Source organism: Salvelinus fontinalis, chromosome 36 (genome assembly GCF_029448725.1).
Source record: "Salvelinus fontinalis isolate EN_2023a chromosome 36, ASM2944872v1, whole genome shotgun sequence".
Classification (NCBI taxonomy): Eukaryota; Metazoa; Chordata; class Actinopteri; order Salmoniformes; family Salmonidae; genus Salvelinus; species Salvelinus fontinalis.
Window position 1 is genome coordinate 16089591 of NC_074700.1, and position 17950 is coordinate 16107540.

Consider the following 17950-nt stretch of genomic DNA (forward strand, 5'->3'; position numbering starts at 1 on the left):
GAGGCAGGGAGAGAGAGAGCGAAGGAGCGATGGAGAGGCAGGGTGAGAGAGAGTGAGGGAGAAAGGGAGAGAGGCAGGGTGAGAGAGAGCGAGGGAGAAAGGGAGAGTGAGAGAGAGCGAAGGAGTGAGGGAGAGAGGCAGGGAGAGAGCGAGGGAGAAAGGGAGAAAGGGAGAGAGGGAGCGTGTGTATGATGGAACCAGTGTTCATTCACATGTTTCTATTTAAAAGCTTTGGCTTGAAGCACTGAACCATTACAGTATCAATATGATTGAAAGAGAGAGAGACAAAGAGAGAGAGAGAGAAAGAGGGAGAGAGAGAGAGAGAGAGAGAGAGAGAGATAGGGAAAGGAATGGTGAGGGGACAGACGAAGAGGAGCAGCAGAGGAAGGGAGGGAGAGAGAAATGAGAGAGGGTTTGAGGGAAAGCAGAGACAAAGAGAGGGAAGAAGAGCGAGTGTGAAGGAGAGGAAAAGAGCAGCAGAGGGGGGAGGGGGGGAGAGAGGGAGGGAGAATGAAGAATGAGTGAGGGGTTGAACAGAGGCAAAGAGAGAGAGAGAGAGAGAGAGAGAGAGAGAGAGAGAGAGAGAGAGAGAGAGAGAGAGAGAGAAGGGGAGATAGAGGGAGAAAGAGGGAATGAAGCAGGAAGAGAAAGAATGTGAGAAAAGCAATGAGTTTACATTTATTTTTTATTTTTAACAAGCCTTATTTCTTACAGATAGGGGAGATAGAACATGTGTGTTTGTGATAGAGATAGGTATAGGTATAGAGAAATTGATAGACAGATAGAGAGAGAGTCTGACATAGAGAAAGAAAGAGAGAGACAAAGAGGGAGAGAGACAAAGAGAAAGAGAGAGTAAGAGGGGGAGGGTAGAGATAGAAAGAGGGGGAGGGTAGAGATAGAAAGAGTGGGAGAGGTGATAGAGAAAAGGTAAACACCACAACAGCACAACACGATTGAGTGACAGACAGGGCGATATACAGAGAGGCCTTTTAAGCAGGACGACTAGAAATGATGGGTGTTGTTGTTGGGGGGGGGGGGGGGTCTTAGAGTTGTTGTAGTCTCACCCCTGAGGTCCTCTCCGATGCCCAGGGCCAGTCCATCCTTGGTCCACTGCACAATGCCCGAGTAGTTAAACACAACACAGGACAGAATCACCCTCTGGCCCAGCACCACCGACTGGTCCGCTGGCTCCTGGGAGAAACGCGCTGTCCACACTGGGGTGGGAGAAGGAGGGAGGGAGGAAGGGAAAGGGGGAGCGAGAGGGAGAGGGATGGGGGGGAGAGAGAGAAGGGTGCATAAGCATCAATACAAACCTATAACATCACATTTTGTTACAAGCCCACAGCTGTGTTGTTGTTAGATTGTTGTTACAGTACATACATACAGCGTCATTATACACAAACTGAGAATAAACTGTTTAAAGGGGCCATGTAGGGACAGAGAGGTGCATTTCACTCATTGGAGTTTTTGTGGTAAAATTAGTAGCTAGGCCTAAAAGTTAAATTGTTCTTCATCTACTACGATCTACCATTTATGATGGTGTGTTTGATATGGTATCTCGTTCTCCTTCAACTGAAGACAAGGATAACTAGTTGGAGATCGAGGGAGCATTAAGACATCGAGACATAGAAAGATTAGGAAAATAGTGAGAAAAAGATTTCAACAATGGAGAGAGAGAGAGATAGAGGGGGAACGAGGGAGTGAGACTTGAGCTGACTCAGGAGGAGAAGAGAGGAGAAGATCGAGTCTCACCCATCGAGTCTCACCCCATCTCCCAGTCCCTCATGGCTTCCCTGTCTCAAACCTCTCTTTCTATCTTTGTCTTGCCCTCTCTTTCTTTCTCTTTCTCTCTCTCTCCATTCCTCCCTACAGTATGAGTCATCTCCCAGGCTTCCTCTCTCTCTCTCTCTCTCTCATGTCTAACTACAGTACATGTCATTGTCTCTACTCCACAGGGCTGTTCCAGCTCTACTGAGAGCCATCATAGTTCTTTCTGCAATGTAAACCTGTACTGTATTCATCTGATAAAGTGTTGTGACTGCTTGTCCAATATGAAAAAAGTTTTGTTCCATGGTACATAATGACATACGCTGTAATTAAACTGCTCATCAAGACCGCTACACAATGAGAGACTGACAGTCCAAGTCAGATTTATGTCGAGCAGTCTTTTGGTTGTGTTGTTTTTCTTGTCCATCTCTCTCTCCTTCTCCCTCTGAATGTACCGTATACATACAGTGTAATGTACTGTTTTCTTGACTGGACTGGTAAACAATGAAAGAATGGCAATCGAATTGCATTTCTGTCTCACTTATCTGTGATGTTTCTCCCCTCCCTCTGTCTCGCTCTCTCTGAATGTGTATAGTTTTTATTAACGTATACATGAAATAACACATATGAAATCATGAAGTAACCAAAAAAGTGTTAAACAAATCAAAATATATTTTAGATTCTTCAAAGTAGCCACCCTTTGCCTTGATGACAGATTTGCACACTCTTGGCATTCTCTCAACCAGCTTCACCTGGAATTCTTTTCCAACAGCACTCCATCAATCTCGTTCTTGGTCAAATAGCCCATATACAGCCTGGAGGTGTGTGGGGTCATTGTTATGTAGAAAAACAAATGATAGTCCCACTAAGTGCAAACCAGATGGGATGTCGTTTCGCTACAGAATGCTGTGGTAGCCATGCTGGTTAAATGTGCCTTGAATTCTAAATAAATCACTGACAGTATCACCAGCAAAGCACCCCCACATCATCACACCTACTCCTCCATGCTTCAAATTTCCACCGATCTAATGCCCATTGCACGTGTTTCTTGGCCCAAGCAAGTCTCTTCTTCTTATTGGTGTCCTTTAGTAGTGTTTTTTTGGCAGCAATTCAACCATGAAGGCCTGATTCACACAGTCTCCTCTGAACAGTTGATGTTGAGATGTGTCTGTTACTTGAACTCTGTGAAGCATTTATTTAGGCTGCAATCTGAGGTGCAGTTAACTCTAATGAACTTATCCTCTGCAGCAGAGGTAACTCTGGGTCTTTTTTCCCCGTGGCGGTCCTCATGATAGCCAGTTTCATCATAGCGCTTGATGGGTTTTGCGACTGCAATTCATTTCTTGAAATGTTCCGCATTGACTGACCTTCATGTCTTAAAGTAATGATGGGCTGTCGTTTCTCTTTGCTTATTTGAGCTGTTCTTGCCATAATATGGACTTGGTCTTTTACCAAATAAGGCTATCTTCTGTATACCACCCTGACCTTGTCACAACACTGATTGGCTCAAACGCATTAAGAAGGAACGAAACTCCACAAATGAACTTTTAACAAGGCACACCTGTTGATTGAAATGCATTCCAGGTGACGACCTCACTACCTAACTGGTCAGGGCCCAAAAAGGCGACACTTTTTTTGCACTGAAACATGCAAATAAAATCCCTGCTAGGGGGAAATGCAGGTTTTAACTAATTAAACAGCAAAGAATATGATCTGCATGTCTCTGTGTGTAAAATAAAAAGGTTAATGTGACCCTAACTCACAGCTACAAAATGTAAAGAAAGCAATCCAATGTTATTTGTTGCCTAAACTTTACTGCAAATGACACTTTTGAGAAAAAAACAATACAATAATATTGCAGTTATCCATGACAACCTTTATAATAGAACACTTGTTACCATGACAGCCTTTATAATAGAACATGTGTTACCATGACAACCTTTATAATAGAGCACTTGTTACCATGACAGCCTTTATAATAGAACACTTGTTACCATGACAACCTTTATAATAGAACACGGGTTACCATGACAACCTTTATAATAGAACACTTGTTACCATGACAACCTTTATAATAGAACACGTGTTACCATGACAGCCTTTATAATAGAACACTTGTTACCATGACAGCCTTTATAATAGAATGCTTGTTACCATGACGGCCTTTATAATAGAACACGTGTTACCATGACAGCCTTTATAATAGAACACTTGTTACCATGACAGCCTTTATAATAGAACGCTTGTGACCATGACAGCCTTTATAATAGAACACGTGTTACCATGACAGCTTTTATAATAGAACACTTGTTACCATGACAACCTTTATAATATAATTCTTGTTACCATGACAGCGTTTATAATAGAACACTTGTTACCGTGACAACCTTTATAATAGAACACTTGTTACCATGACAACCTTTATAATAGAACACTTGTTACCATGACAGCCTTTATAATAGAACACTTGTTACCATGACAGCCTTTATAATAGAACACTTGTTACCATGACAACCTTTATAATAGAACACTTGTTACCATGACAGCCTTAATAATAGAACACTTGTTACCATGACAGCCTTTATAATAGAACACTTGTTACCATGACAGCCTTTATAATAGAACACTTGTTACCATGACAGCCTTTATAATAGAACACTTGTTACCATGACAGCCTTTATAATAGAACACTTGTTACCATGACAGCCTTTATAATAGAACACTTGTTACCATGACAGCCTTTATAATAGAACACTTGTTACCATGACAGCCTTTATAATTGAACACTTGTTACCATGACAGCCTTTATAATAGAAAACTTGTTACCATAACGGCCTTTATAATAGAACACTTGTTACCATGAAAACCTTTATAATAGAACACTTGTTACCATGACAGCCTTTATAATAGAACGCTTGATACCATGACAGCCTTTATAATAGAACACGTGTTACCATGAACACCTTTATAATAGAACACTTGTTACCATGACAGCCTTTATAATAGAGCACTTGTTACCATGACAGCCTTTATAATAGAACACGTGTTACCATGACAGCCTTTATAGTAGAACACTTGTTACCATGACAGCCTTTATAATAGAAAACTTGTTACCATAACGGCCTTTATAATAGAACACTTGTTACCATGAAAACCTTTATAATAGAACACTTGTTACCATGACAGCCTTTATAATAGAACGCTTGATACCATGACAGCCTTTATAATAGAACACGTGTTACCATGAACACCTTTATAATAGAACACTTGTTACCATGACAGCCTTTATAATAGAGCACTTGTTACCATGACAGCCTTTATAATAGAACACGTGTTACCATGACAGCCTTTATAGTAGAACACTTGTTACCATGACAGCCTTTATAATAGAGCACTTGTTACCATGACAGCCTTTATAATAGAACACTTGTTACCATGACAGCCTTTATAATAGAACGCATGTTACCATGACGGCCTTTATAATAGAACACTTGTTACCATGAAAACCTTTATAATAGAACACTTGTTACCATGACAGCCTTTATAATAGAACACGTGTTACCATGACGGCCTTTATAATAGAACATTTGTTACCATGACGGCCTTTATAATAGAACACTTGTTACCATGACGGCCTTTATAATAGAACACTTGTTACCATGACAGCCTTTATAATAGAACACTTGTTACCATGACATCCTTTATAATAGAACACTTGTTACCATGACAGCCTTTATAATAGAACACTTGTTACCATGAAAGCCTTTATAATAGAACACTTGTTACCATGACAGCCTTTATAATAGAACACTTGTTACCATGACAGCCTTTATAATAGAACGCTTGTTACCATGACAGCCTTTATAATAGAACGCTTGTTACCATGACAGCCTTTATAATAGAACACTTGTTACCATGACAGCCTTTACAATAGAACGCTTGTTACCATGACAGCCTTTATAATAGAATGCTTGTTACCATGACAGCCTTTATAATAGAACACTTGTTACCATGACAGCCTTTATAATAGAACGCTTGTTACCATGACAGCCTTTATAATAGAACACTTGTTACCATGACAGCCTTTACAATAGAACGCTTGTTACCATGACAGCCTTTATAATAGAATGCTTGTTACCATGACAGCCTTTATAATAGAACACTTGTTACCATGACAGCCTTTATAATAGAACGCTTGTGACCACACACATCTAAATATTGCACTTGGGAAAAACACATCTTAAAGTAGAAATAGAATGAAACAAACAGACATTCTATTTTTGCTCTATTATAGTGGCCACTACAGTAGACATCGATCAGGAGCACAAGGCGACGTGTGCAAAAATAGCGTTCACTGAGTAAAAAAATATATAATCTCCCCTCACTCACACAAGTGTTACTGTCGTGTTCAACACAACAAATACAATATATTTGGGCTACACATTATTACATTGTACACTTTCTGCCTGTGGACATCTGTTCTACAATGTACCAGCAAAGGTGAGAAAGAGGGAAAGTGTGTGGTGTTCCTTTCACCTCTATAATGGCATCCAGCTTAAGCCAGGCCCAGCTCCAGCTACACTTCATCCCTGAATCCACTTGTTTAACAAGCAACGCCTCATTTTCAACTAATTCTCTCATTCTGAAAATGAACCACATACTGTAGAGGGAAAACATTAGTTCACAGGTTTGTTAACAGGTTAGTTTATTAGTAGTCAACATTTCACACAGATTGCCAGGGTCCAGGAAGCAACTAACGCATTATAACTTGAGGAACGGCAAGGAGTTGTATACCAGTTAATACTATAGCAAATTGGTTAGGTTACTAATGTTAGCTGTCTGACTTAATTTTCAAGCTAATTTTCACACCATAAACTCAATTATTTGATCAGATAAGTTGGCTAATGTTCCTCAACATTTCTCTGACTAGCTACGGAGAATTCGATCCAGCTAGCAAGATACTTAACAATGCCAATACTTGTTCCACCACACTTTCTGCCTCACCTCAAACTTTCCAAATGCTAGTAGTTTTTTGGTTAGAGCTCATGAAGTACGCTTCATCACTTTCTCACCCCTTGTCTCCGTGGTCAGGCTTCTCAACTAACGTTACAGTTTCGTTATCGTTCAGTGGACGCGCTGCTGTAACTGACAAGCTGCCTTTCCAGAGCACTCGCTGATGCTGTAACTAGTAAGTTGGTTGTCTCTTCTCTCTTCAGTCGCATGCTGTGCTGCATTCTGTTGTTACGTGAATGATTGGCTGAGCCTTGGATACAGCCGGTATTGCTCCAAACGTGCATCACTCGTTCTCATACAGCCAGTAGTGATTCCAACTTTTCTCATCGGATCAACATGAATCATGTAGGTCACCTACTTTGGATTCAAAACGGCGAATTTCACCGAAAGGTGACTAGTGTGCATCCCTTCATGAAGCTGGTTGAGAGAATGCCAAGAGTGTGCAAAGCTGTAATCAAGGCAAAGTGTGGCTACTTTGAAGAATCTCAAATATAAAATATTTTGATTTGTTTAACACTTTTTTGGTTACTACATGATTCCATATGTGTTCTTTTATAGTTTTGATGTCTTCACTTCACTAGAAAATAGTAAAAATAAAGAAAAAACCTGGAATGAGTAGGTGTGTCCAAACTTTTGACTGGTACTGTATATATATTACCGTTCAAAAGTTTGGGGTCACTTAGAAATGTCCTTGTTTTTGAAAGAAAAGCAAATTTTTGGTCCATTAAAATAACATCTCAAATTGATCAGAAATACAGTGTAGACATTGTTAATGTTGTAAATGACTATTGTAGCTAGAAACGGCAGATTTTTATAGAAAGAGGAGTGGGAGGCCCGTTGAGGACTTGTGAGGCGTCTGTTTGTCAAACTAGACACTCTAATGTACTTGTCCTCTTGCTCAGTTGTGCACCGGGGCCTCCCACTCCTCTTTCTATTCTGGTTTGAGCCAGTTTGCACTGTTCTGTGAAGCGAGTAGTACACAGCTGTCACGAGTTCTACCGAAGGTGGCTCCTCTCCCTGTTCGGGCGGCGCTCGGCGGTCTACTAGCCATCACCGATCCCTTTTTCCTTTTCTGTTTGTTTTGTCTTTGGTTCACACCTGGTTTCATTTGCGTTAATTTCTGTGTGTATATATGTACCCTGTTGCCTGCCTAGGTTTGTGCGGGATTAGTCTTTCATTGTGATGTGCTCGGTTGGATTTACCGTTATTTGTTTTCACGGTTACGTAAGTGTATGAGTGTCGGAACTGTGTTTGTTCCTCCGTGCGTTTGCACGGGTTCTCTGTTACGAGGGCGTCGTCCTTTTCGATTGTGACATTCTAGTGTTGGTGAACTGTCTTATTAAAACACGCTTCTCAGACATCCCTGCTCTCCTGCTCCTGACTCCTACACCTATCAACTAGACGCACCTTATCACAACAGCGTCGTACGAGATCTTCAGTTTATGGCAATTTCTCGCATGGAATAGCCTTCATTACTCAGAACAAGCATAGACTGACGAGTTTCAGAAGAAAGGTCTTTGTTTCTAGCCATTTTTAGCCTGTAATCAAACCCGCAAATGCTGATGCTCCAGATACTCAACTAGTCTAAAGGCCAGTTTTATTGCTTCTTTAATCAGAACAACAGTTTTCAGCTATGCTAACATAATTGCAAAAGGGTTTTCTAATGATCAATTAGCCTTTTAAAATTATAAACTTGGATTAGCTAACACAACGTGCCATTGGAACACAGGAGTGATGGTTGCTGATAATGGTCCTCTGTACGTCTATGTTGGCAGTTTCCAGCTACAATAGTCATTTACAACATTAACAATGTCTACACTGTATTTCTGAACAATTTGATGTTATTTTAATGGACAGAAATGTGTTTTTCTTTCAAAAACAAGGACATTTCTAAGTGACCCCAAACTTTTGAACAGTAGTGTCCATATTTACAGTTGAAGTCGGAAGTTTATATACACCTTAGCCAAATACATTTAAACTCAGTTTTTCACAATTCCTGACATTTAATCCTAGTAAAAATTCCCTGTCTTAGGTCACTTAGGATTACCACTTTATTTTAAGAATGTGGAATGTCAGAATAATAGCAGAGAGAATGATTTATTTCATATTTTATTTCTTTCATCACATTCCCAGTGGGTCAGAAGCTTACATACACTCAATTAGTATTTGGCAGCATTGCCTTTAAATTGTTTAGCTTGGGTCAAACATTACGGGTAGCCTTCCACAAGCTTCCCACAATAAGTTGGGTGAATTTTGGCCCATTCCACCTGACAGAGCTGGTGTAACTGAGTCAAGTTTGTAGGCCTCCTTGCTCACACACGCTTTTTCAGTTCTGCCCACACATTTTCTATAGGATTGAAGTCAGGGCTTTGTGATGGCCACTTCAATACCTTGACTTTGTTGTCCTTAAGCCATTTTGCCACAACTTTGGAAGTATGCTTGCGGTCATTGTCCATTTGGAAGACCCATTTGTGACCAAGCTTTAACTTCCTGACTGATGTCTTGAGATGTTGCTTCAATATATCCACATAATTTTCCTGCCTCATGATGCCATCTATTTTGTGAAGTGCACCAGTCCCTCCTGCAGCAAAGCACCCCCACAACATGATGCTGCCAACCCACGTGCTTCACGTTTGGAATGGTGTTTTTCGGTTTGCAAGCCTCTCCCTTTTTCCTCCAAACATAACAATGGTCATTATGGCCAAACAGTTTTATTTTGTTCCATCAGACCAGAGGACATTTCTCCAAAAAGTACGATCTTTGTCCCCATGTGCAGTTGCAAACCATAGTCTGGCTTTTTTATGGCGGTTTTGGAGCAGCGGCTTCTTCCTTGCGGAGCGGCCTTTTAGGTTATGTCGATATAGGACTCGTTTTACTGTGGATATAGATACTTTTGCACCTGTTTCCTCCAGCATCTTCACAAGGTCCTTTGCTGTTGTTCTGGGATTGATTTGCACTTTTCGCACCAAAATATGTTAATCTCTAGTCTCCTTCCTGAGCGGTATGACGGCTGCGTGGTCCCATTGTGTTTATACTTGCGTACTTCGTATGTACAGATGAACATTGTAATTTCAGGCGTTTGGGAATTGGTCCCAAGGATGAACCAGATGTGTGAAGGTCTACATTTTTTTTCTGAGGTCTTTTTCTGAGGCACTGAGTTTGAAGGTAGGCCTTGAAATACACCCACAGGTACACCTTCAATTGACTCAAATTATGTCAATTAGCCTATGAGAAGCTTCTAAAGCCATGACATAATTTTCTGGAATTTTCCAAGCTGTTTAAAAGCACAGTCAACTTAGTGTATGTAAACTTCTGACCCACTGGAATTCTGATACAGTGAAATAATCTGTTTGTAAACAATTGTTGGAAAACTGACTTGTGTCATGCACAAAGTAGATGTCCTCACCGACTTGCCAAAACTATAGTTTGTTAACAATAAATGTGTGGAGTGTTTGAAAACGAGTTTTAATGACTCCAACCTAAGTGAACGCAAACTTCCGACTTCAACTGTACATACATATATACTGTTGTATATGCCATGTTTTCATACTGCTTTCTTGATAAACAATGAAAAAATGACACATTGTTTCTCTCTCTCTCTTTCTCACGATGTCTTTCTGAATGTATTATATACTATACATACATAATATATGTATATACTATATGTTCTTTACCCATACTGATTTCTATTTCGGTGGTCCTCCTCCTCTTCTGGTTGGAGGGGGTTTAGAGCCACACTGTCACTACCAATTTATCACATTAAATATCAGTCCTCTAGCACTTTCACTCTCTCTCCCCAGTTTCCTCTCTCTCTTGCTCTCTGAACCCTCCAGCGTTCCTCTGTAGGTCCTCATCTCTCTCACTTTCTTAACAACTGGCATATGCCTGCTCATCCCTCCATGACCCCAAGTCTGTCTCTCTAACTCCCTCCAATTCTCTTTCTTTCTATCTCTCCCTTTCTCATGTGTGGGCATACTGTACCCCCTCCAAACCTGATTGAATGTGTGTGATTCGAGGAGGTAGCCTACAGTATGCCTGATATCATGAAAAACACAGTCATGTGTAAAAAATGTCCCGGACAATAATAGCAATGGCTTCTGACAGAAGCAGAACATAAACGATTCCAAAGAGAAAGAACATGTTCATTCAAACAATGTGCATTTGTATGTCTAGCATAGGCCTACTACAAGTAAATCACAGATGAAAATAGAATAGAAAAGAGCAGTGGTCCTAGACTTGAGCCCTGTGGCACACCACATTAAAGAAAAGGCTGCTTCGAAAGTGACAATATCAATGTGATCCACCATGAGTCCAAATGTAAGCCATGGGATGACTACAAATACCTCTAAATTAGGCTCTTATCCAGTCAGATCAAATCAACGTAGCTCGCTATAAATACTATCTGATCTGTTAACCTCCTCTGACCACTGAGTATAAGGCTAGAACTAAGGACCAAACAGCCCCAGGGCAGACGAGGCATCACTCCCTCTACCTTAAACACCACTGGACAAGATATTCCCTTCACTGTCATCCAAGAAACCACAAACAAGATCCACACTGGGACTATGGGGAGGATATTTCAATAGCTTGACAATGAGAGCACACAATACCTTCCCAGGTAATGCTAGGCCTACATTAGGGGCAAACTGAAAATACGGTCCATATCATACCATAAACCATATCAATATGTTATATGCTCTGTGTATGGCCATACTACTTACTCATATAATTCTTCAATATGTGTGTGTGTCTGAGTAGGAGACAATGAGAAAAAAAGCTATAGAAAGAGAGCAGAGAGAGAGGTAGATAGGAAGAAAGAAAAGACAGAAGAGAGAGAGTGAGTGAGAGTGTGAGAGTGAGAGAGAGAGAGAGAGAGAGAGAGAGAGAGAGGTAGATAGGAAGAAAGAAAAGACAAGAGAGAGAGAGGTAGATAGGAAGGAAGAAAGAAAAGACAGAAGAAAGAGAGAGAGAGAGGTAGATAGGAAGAAAGAAAAGACAGAAGAGAGAGAGATAGAGAGGTAGATAGGAAGAAAGACAGAAGAGAGAGAGAGGTAGATAGGAAGAAAGAAAAGACAGAAGAGAGAGAGAGAGAGGTAGATAGGAAGAAAGACAGAAGAGAGAGAGAGAGGTAGATAGGAATAAAGAAAAGACAGAAGAGAGAGAGAGGTAGATAGGAAGAAAGACAGAAGAGAGAGAGAGGTAGATAGGAATAAAGAAAAGACAGAAGAGAGAGAGAGGTAGATAGGAAGAAAGACAGAAGAGAGAGAGGTAGATAGGAAGAAAGACAGAAGAGAGAGAGAGAGAGGTAGATAGGTAGAAAGACAAGACAGAAGAGAGGTAGATAGGAAGAAAGACGGAAGAGAGAGAGAGAGAGAGAGAGGTAGATAGGAAGAAAGAAAAGACAGAAAATAGAGAGGTAGATAGGAAGAAAGACAGAAGAGAGAGAGAGAGAGAGAGAGAGAGAGGTAGATAGGAAGAAAGAAAAGACAGAAGAGAGAGAGAGCTCTTGTATTCTTCCATTATGTGGGTTATGCTGCAGTGACAAATTTAGAGTGTCCTGATTTCCTTGAGTCAGTGATCCCCAGATACCATCGAGAGACTCCGAGTACCCTGACCGCACAAAGACATGGTCACAAAAAACCCTGAACGCACACACACACACACACACACACACACACACACACACACACACACACACACACACACACACACACACACACACACACACACACACACACACACACACACACACACACACACACACAGTTTCACAGAACCCTTATGAAACAGACACACATGCACGCACGCACGAACGCACACACAACCAAACCTCTGCCACAATGACATATGTTGACATACTATACTGTGGCCTCACAAACACACACACGGTCAAACCTAACCCTGACCAGTGACCACTTAAAAATAGCATATCCTGTCAACACACACACATAAACACACACGTCAAACCAAACATCGACCACATTGACTGTCTATCTATAACATGCGGTCGAATAGACACATCATGATCACCAAACCCTATCCACACAGACACAACGACAAGCCAAGCCCTGCTGTCAGCAAAGCCACATTGACACACCACAGCCTGAGCACACAGTGAAATGGTACGAAGAGCTACAATTAACACCTCTTGTGCCTGACAATCCCTTAATCTTAACAATAACACAACATGTTACAGACTTGCCCTATTAGCTGTTTGTGAAATATTGTGTGAAAACTATTCCAGCCACCCTGCTAAGAGGAATGCCATCAGGACAGATAACATTCGTCTTTGCTAGAGAGGATGCCCTCGGATATCTCACCACATATATGTCATGAAGTCTTATTGTCTCCTGAGCAACAAAAGGCTACATACAGTATGATGTCATGACGTCAGGGCTTTGTCTGATGTGCCTGAATGAATTGAGTGCATTTTATTAATCCTTTTAAAGCAATAATGTTTGATAAAATTACATTTGTACAGATTTACTAATCAATCTAATTATCTCTATCTGTCTATCTATCTCTGTATTGCTCCCTATCTATCCCTCTCTCTCTCCCTCTCTCAGACCTTCTACCTTTCTCTCCCTCTTTCCACTCTAGCCAATCCTGCTCTGTCGTTGGATCACAGACATCACCATAGCAACAGCTGACGTCTAAAGTAACTGCCCCCCAAAAAGTTTGTGTGTAAGTGTGTGTGCATGCATGTGTGCATGTGTTTGTGTGGATACATGCATGTGTGTGTGTGTGTGTGTGTGTGTGTCTGGCGAAACCCTCCCTTGTGTCTGATACACCCATTTTCTGCAAACCATTAATCATGACCTCATCCCTCCACCTATCCAATTAATTGTCCAGCCCGCTTTTGTCTCTTTTTCTCTTTCATTCTCTCTTTGTTTCTCTTTCTCTCTCTCTATTCCCTTTCAGCTCATATTATCCACTTTCACTATGTTAACCATTCAATATGGAATACGTCTCTCCTACTGTATATGTGGACAGCAGTTGGTGATATTTAAAATGCAGAACAAGCAAAGAGGTGGAAGCGTGACAAAACTGTGATGAAAATGAGGATGAGGATGATTATAGTTTTGAGGATAAGGGCACAATGAAAAAGTTAGCAGTGCAACTGTCGCTGCCTGACACCACCTGAGTCTAACTGACAATAACCACATGGAGGCATGGCAGACTAGACTGGGCATAACCTATCGTAATGGTAATACTGCTATATGGCTATAAGGATAAAGGGAGAGAAAGGACAGAGGGAGAGAAAGGATAGATGAATGGAAGGATAGAGGGAGAGAAAAGATAGAGGAATGAAAGGATAGAGGGAGAGAAAGGATAGAGATAAAGGATAGAGGGAGAGAAAGGATAGAGAAAGAGAAAGAATAGAGGGAGAGAAAGGATAAAGATAAAGGATAGAGGGAGAGAAAGGATAGAGGGAGAGAAAGGATAGAGATAAAGGATAGAGGGAGAGAAAGGATAGAGGGAGAGAAAGGATAGAGAGAGAGAAAGGATAGAAAGAAAGGATAGAGAAAGGATAGAGAGAGAAAGAATAGAGGGAGAGAAAGGATAGAGAGAGAGAAAGAATAGAGAGAGAGAAAGAATAGAGAGAGAGAAAGGATAGAGGGAGAGAAAGGATAGAGGGAGAGAAAGGATAGAGAGAGAAAGGATAGAGAGAGAGAAAGGATAGAGAGAAAGGATAGAGAGAGAAAGGATAGAGAGAGAAAGGATAGAGAGAGAAAGGATAGAGGGAGAGAAAGGATAGAGAGAAAGGAGAGGGAGAAAAAGGATAGAGAGAGAGAAAGGATAGAGAGAGAAAGGATAGAGGGACTGAAAGAGGGACCATGCTGCCATCATGTTAGTCAATACACAAAGGTGACTGGCCTGAGGTGGAGAAAGAACAGGGGGAAGAAAAGGAGAAAGAGAAAGAAGCATTGTGTCCATTTTTTCCCTTCTGTCTCATCTTACCCCTTTATCCTCCCCTTTAACACTCGTAGACCCCTCTCTTTCCCTGTCCCTTTGTCACCATGTTTCCCCGGTTCCTTTCCTTTCTCTCCCAGTTCTCTTGCTTTCTTTCCTTTGTCTGTCCAGTGGCACATACTAAGAAATAATCACGCCCTCCCTCCCTCAGTCTATCTCCCCATCTCTTTACATTTTCCCTCTCTACCTCTCCATCACTCCTCCTATCTTATTTATTTCCCTTGTTACCTCTCTTTATTTCTCGCTCTCCCTATCCATGCAGACCCTGGTAAAATGGTTGCCATAGAAACAGATTTATTTGGAAATGGAGGGAAGATCATTATTTCTTCTCTCTCCATTTGTCGCTCTGTGTGTTTTTTCTCTCTGCCTCTTCTCCGGGGCTAATCACCCATATTTCACATCTCAAGTGCTTGATTTGTATTGAACCACCATTACAGACATTGTTACCATGGCTACAGCCAGTGAGGACCACTGACACAATGATAGACACAGTGGCCATGGCAACCTCTTGTGATCAGTGTAGGGTAATATGATAATTCATGGTCAAAGTGTCTGACACGTTACGGGACCACAGGAATATGCCTGGGCTTTTCACAACCCTTCTCCTTAAAATAGGCCAGCCCCGGCCCTCCATTGTGAAACGAGCATGTGAATGAGTGACAAAAGAATACTTGAGGGTAACCAAGGGTGACTACCACGGACTACCAATGACAGCTTCCAACCCTGATCAAGGGCTACACGATCCACAAATATCAAAGTGGTTGTTTTATACTAAGCTAGATCCTTGTTATAGAATATTGTAATTCAAAATCTGAATTAGGTAGCTGAATCAATATTTCACCACAGTGGTTTCAAAACTATGTTTAGTTGTGGCCTACCATGTGACCCACCACATAAACAAACAGTATGCTGTATCCAGCCAGACCTCAGTCTATCACCGCGAATCGCCCATACCTTGACCTACCCAACCTAAGGGAAACACTGATTTAACTATTCAAATAGCCGAGGTTCTGTGTTCAGTGCTTTCCATAACTCATGTTCTTCAAGGTCTACTTTAATTCAATCCAGTTCAATCTAATTGTATTAGTATGTCGCTTCTTACAATGTCATCCGTCACCAACAATCTAATAAAAGCTGGGGCCTTGACCCCTGGAGCGATGTTAGGTTATATATTCATGGGCCAGACCACACACCCCTGGATCACTAACATCTGCAGGCTGTCGAGGAGGAGGTGTATTGCTATAGCAACACACTATGTAAGGGGCTTAATAGCAAAGTGCTAACCTACAGGTGTGTATCATCGCAAAATTGAAGGAATTCTCAATTGAAAGTCTACTGTAAGCTCAATAGTTTAACAGTTATTAGTGAAATGTTTACATGTCAACAGTATGGAATTTATATGGATAAGCTGTATGTCACCATATCCTTCTCCCCCCTCAAAAGTTATCTGGTTATCCTGACTATTTCCCCGCAGGCTAAATGGCTGTATGGATAGCAGTGTAGACCAGCCAATAAGCTTATTAGTTAGTTGGCTAGCTGTAATGTTGTTATTGTAGAGAGGGGGAGAGAGATGGATGGAGCGACACAAATCTCCCTCCCCTTCCCGAGGAGAAACTCAGCGAGGGAGAAATGAAATGACATCATCACCCGTCGGCCACATTCCTACAGGGGGAGGAGGGAGGGATGGAGGGAAGGAGGGAGGGGGATTGGGGGACAGTGGGTGAAGAGGGGGAAGGGGAAATGTCCCAAAACTTTTTAGGAGAAGAACACGACCCACAACAGAATAGAATCCCTCTCCTGTGTGTGTGTGTGTATGTGTGTGTGTGTGTGTGTGTGTCTTCAGTACAGGGTTTCTGTACTCTTCCTTCATCATGTGCTTCCTCTTTTAATTCATGTGCTTCTTCTGACCCCTCCCCCTCTCCTTTCCTCTCCTCTCCACTGACTAAAGGAATGTGAGAACCACATCTGGAACTTATTAGAGAGAGAGAGAGGGAGAGAGAGAGAGAGAGAGAGAAAGAAAGAAAGAAAGAAAGAAAGAAAGAAAGAAAGAAAGAAAGAAAGAAAGAAAGAAAGAAAGAGAAAAAGGCTGAGGGGTAAATGGAAATAGAGGGAGAGGGGACAATATTTTTAAAAGTATGAAGGGACAGATAGAAAGACAGAGAAGGGAATCGAGCTTAGCTAGCAGAAAGAAGGAAGAGGAGAAATGGAAGGACGGAGAGCAGGGAGATAAAAATGGAGGGAGGGAGAAAAATACATCTGAATGAAGAGGGAGAAGGCGAGAGGTTTCAAAAGCGATTAATGCCAATTAATTCTAGTCTAAGCCAAGGCATGTGCAGAGGCATCTTCCAAGAACCCGGAGCTCAGGGAAGGAGGGAGAGGCCTCAGATGTGGGTTAAAGAATTCTGATCTGAGCATAGCCCTTTGAACTCGCTCTTCCATATTCTCGGTGAATGAGGTGTGTGTGTGTGTGTGTTGGGGGGGGGGGGGGGGGGGGGCGTGTGTGTGACTAGCTGTCCCCACAGAGGAGCCAGTCAGGCTTGAGTAATCGTCCCTTGGTCCACCCCTCCTCTCTCTCCCCGCCTCTCTCTCGCTTTCTTTCTTTTCATCCCCCCATCCCCCACTACAGCCACTCACCAAAAAACTATAATCGGTCTTGTTCTGGCCCCCTCAACTTTACCCACCTGCCCACCAGACCACTCCCACTACCAGTGACCCCCCCCAACTTTTTGTCACCCTTCCCCCACCCCCAAAATATGCTCGGGCATAATGCAGACACAGTTTGAAAACATGGCAAAGAGGCTGAGTCATATGTGATAAACTTGGCTCTTTCTCTCTCTATTTCTCTCTCTTTCTCTTTCTATCGCTTTCTTTCTCTCTTGCTCTGTCTCGCTTTGTGGAGACAGAGAACATATTATGAGAATGTTTTCAGAACTCCATTTGTTCGCCCAGTTAAACAGATGATAAATGTAGTAGAGGCTTTAACCCCTCCTGCTATATGACTTTGAATGATCATAACCGAATGGCTCGCTGTAATTTTGAGCTACATAATGCGTAATATATTTTGTTACAGTGGTTAAGATCATTTTATATATTAGTATGAGCCTCATCTAATTTGTAGCTTTAGTTTTTTTCTAGAACAAACATACTAATACAGTCATACTATTATGACAAATAGTTTTACCAAACAAACATGCAC

The 17950-nt window shown here is 41.6% G+C and overlaps 1 protein-coding gene across 2 annotated transcripts in view; it reads right to left on the reverse strand.

Annotated features, from left to right (window-relative positions):
• Positions 1 to 17950, reverse strand: part of LOC129835296 (kin of IRRE-like protein 1) — a 38677-nt gene that overhangs the window by 16621 nt on the left and 4106 nt on the right. For both annotated transcript variants that reach the window (XM_055900878.1, XM_055900877.1), the window contains exon 2: positions 1065 to 1214. In XM_055900878.1, the coding sequence (XP_055756853.1) occupies positions 1065 to 1214 (150 nt within the window). The remainder of the gene's footprint in view (positions 1 to 1064; positions 1215 to 17950) is intronic.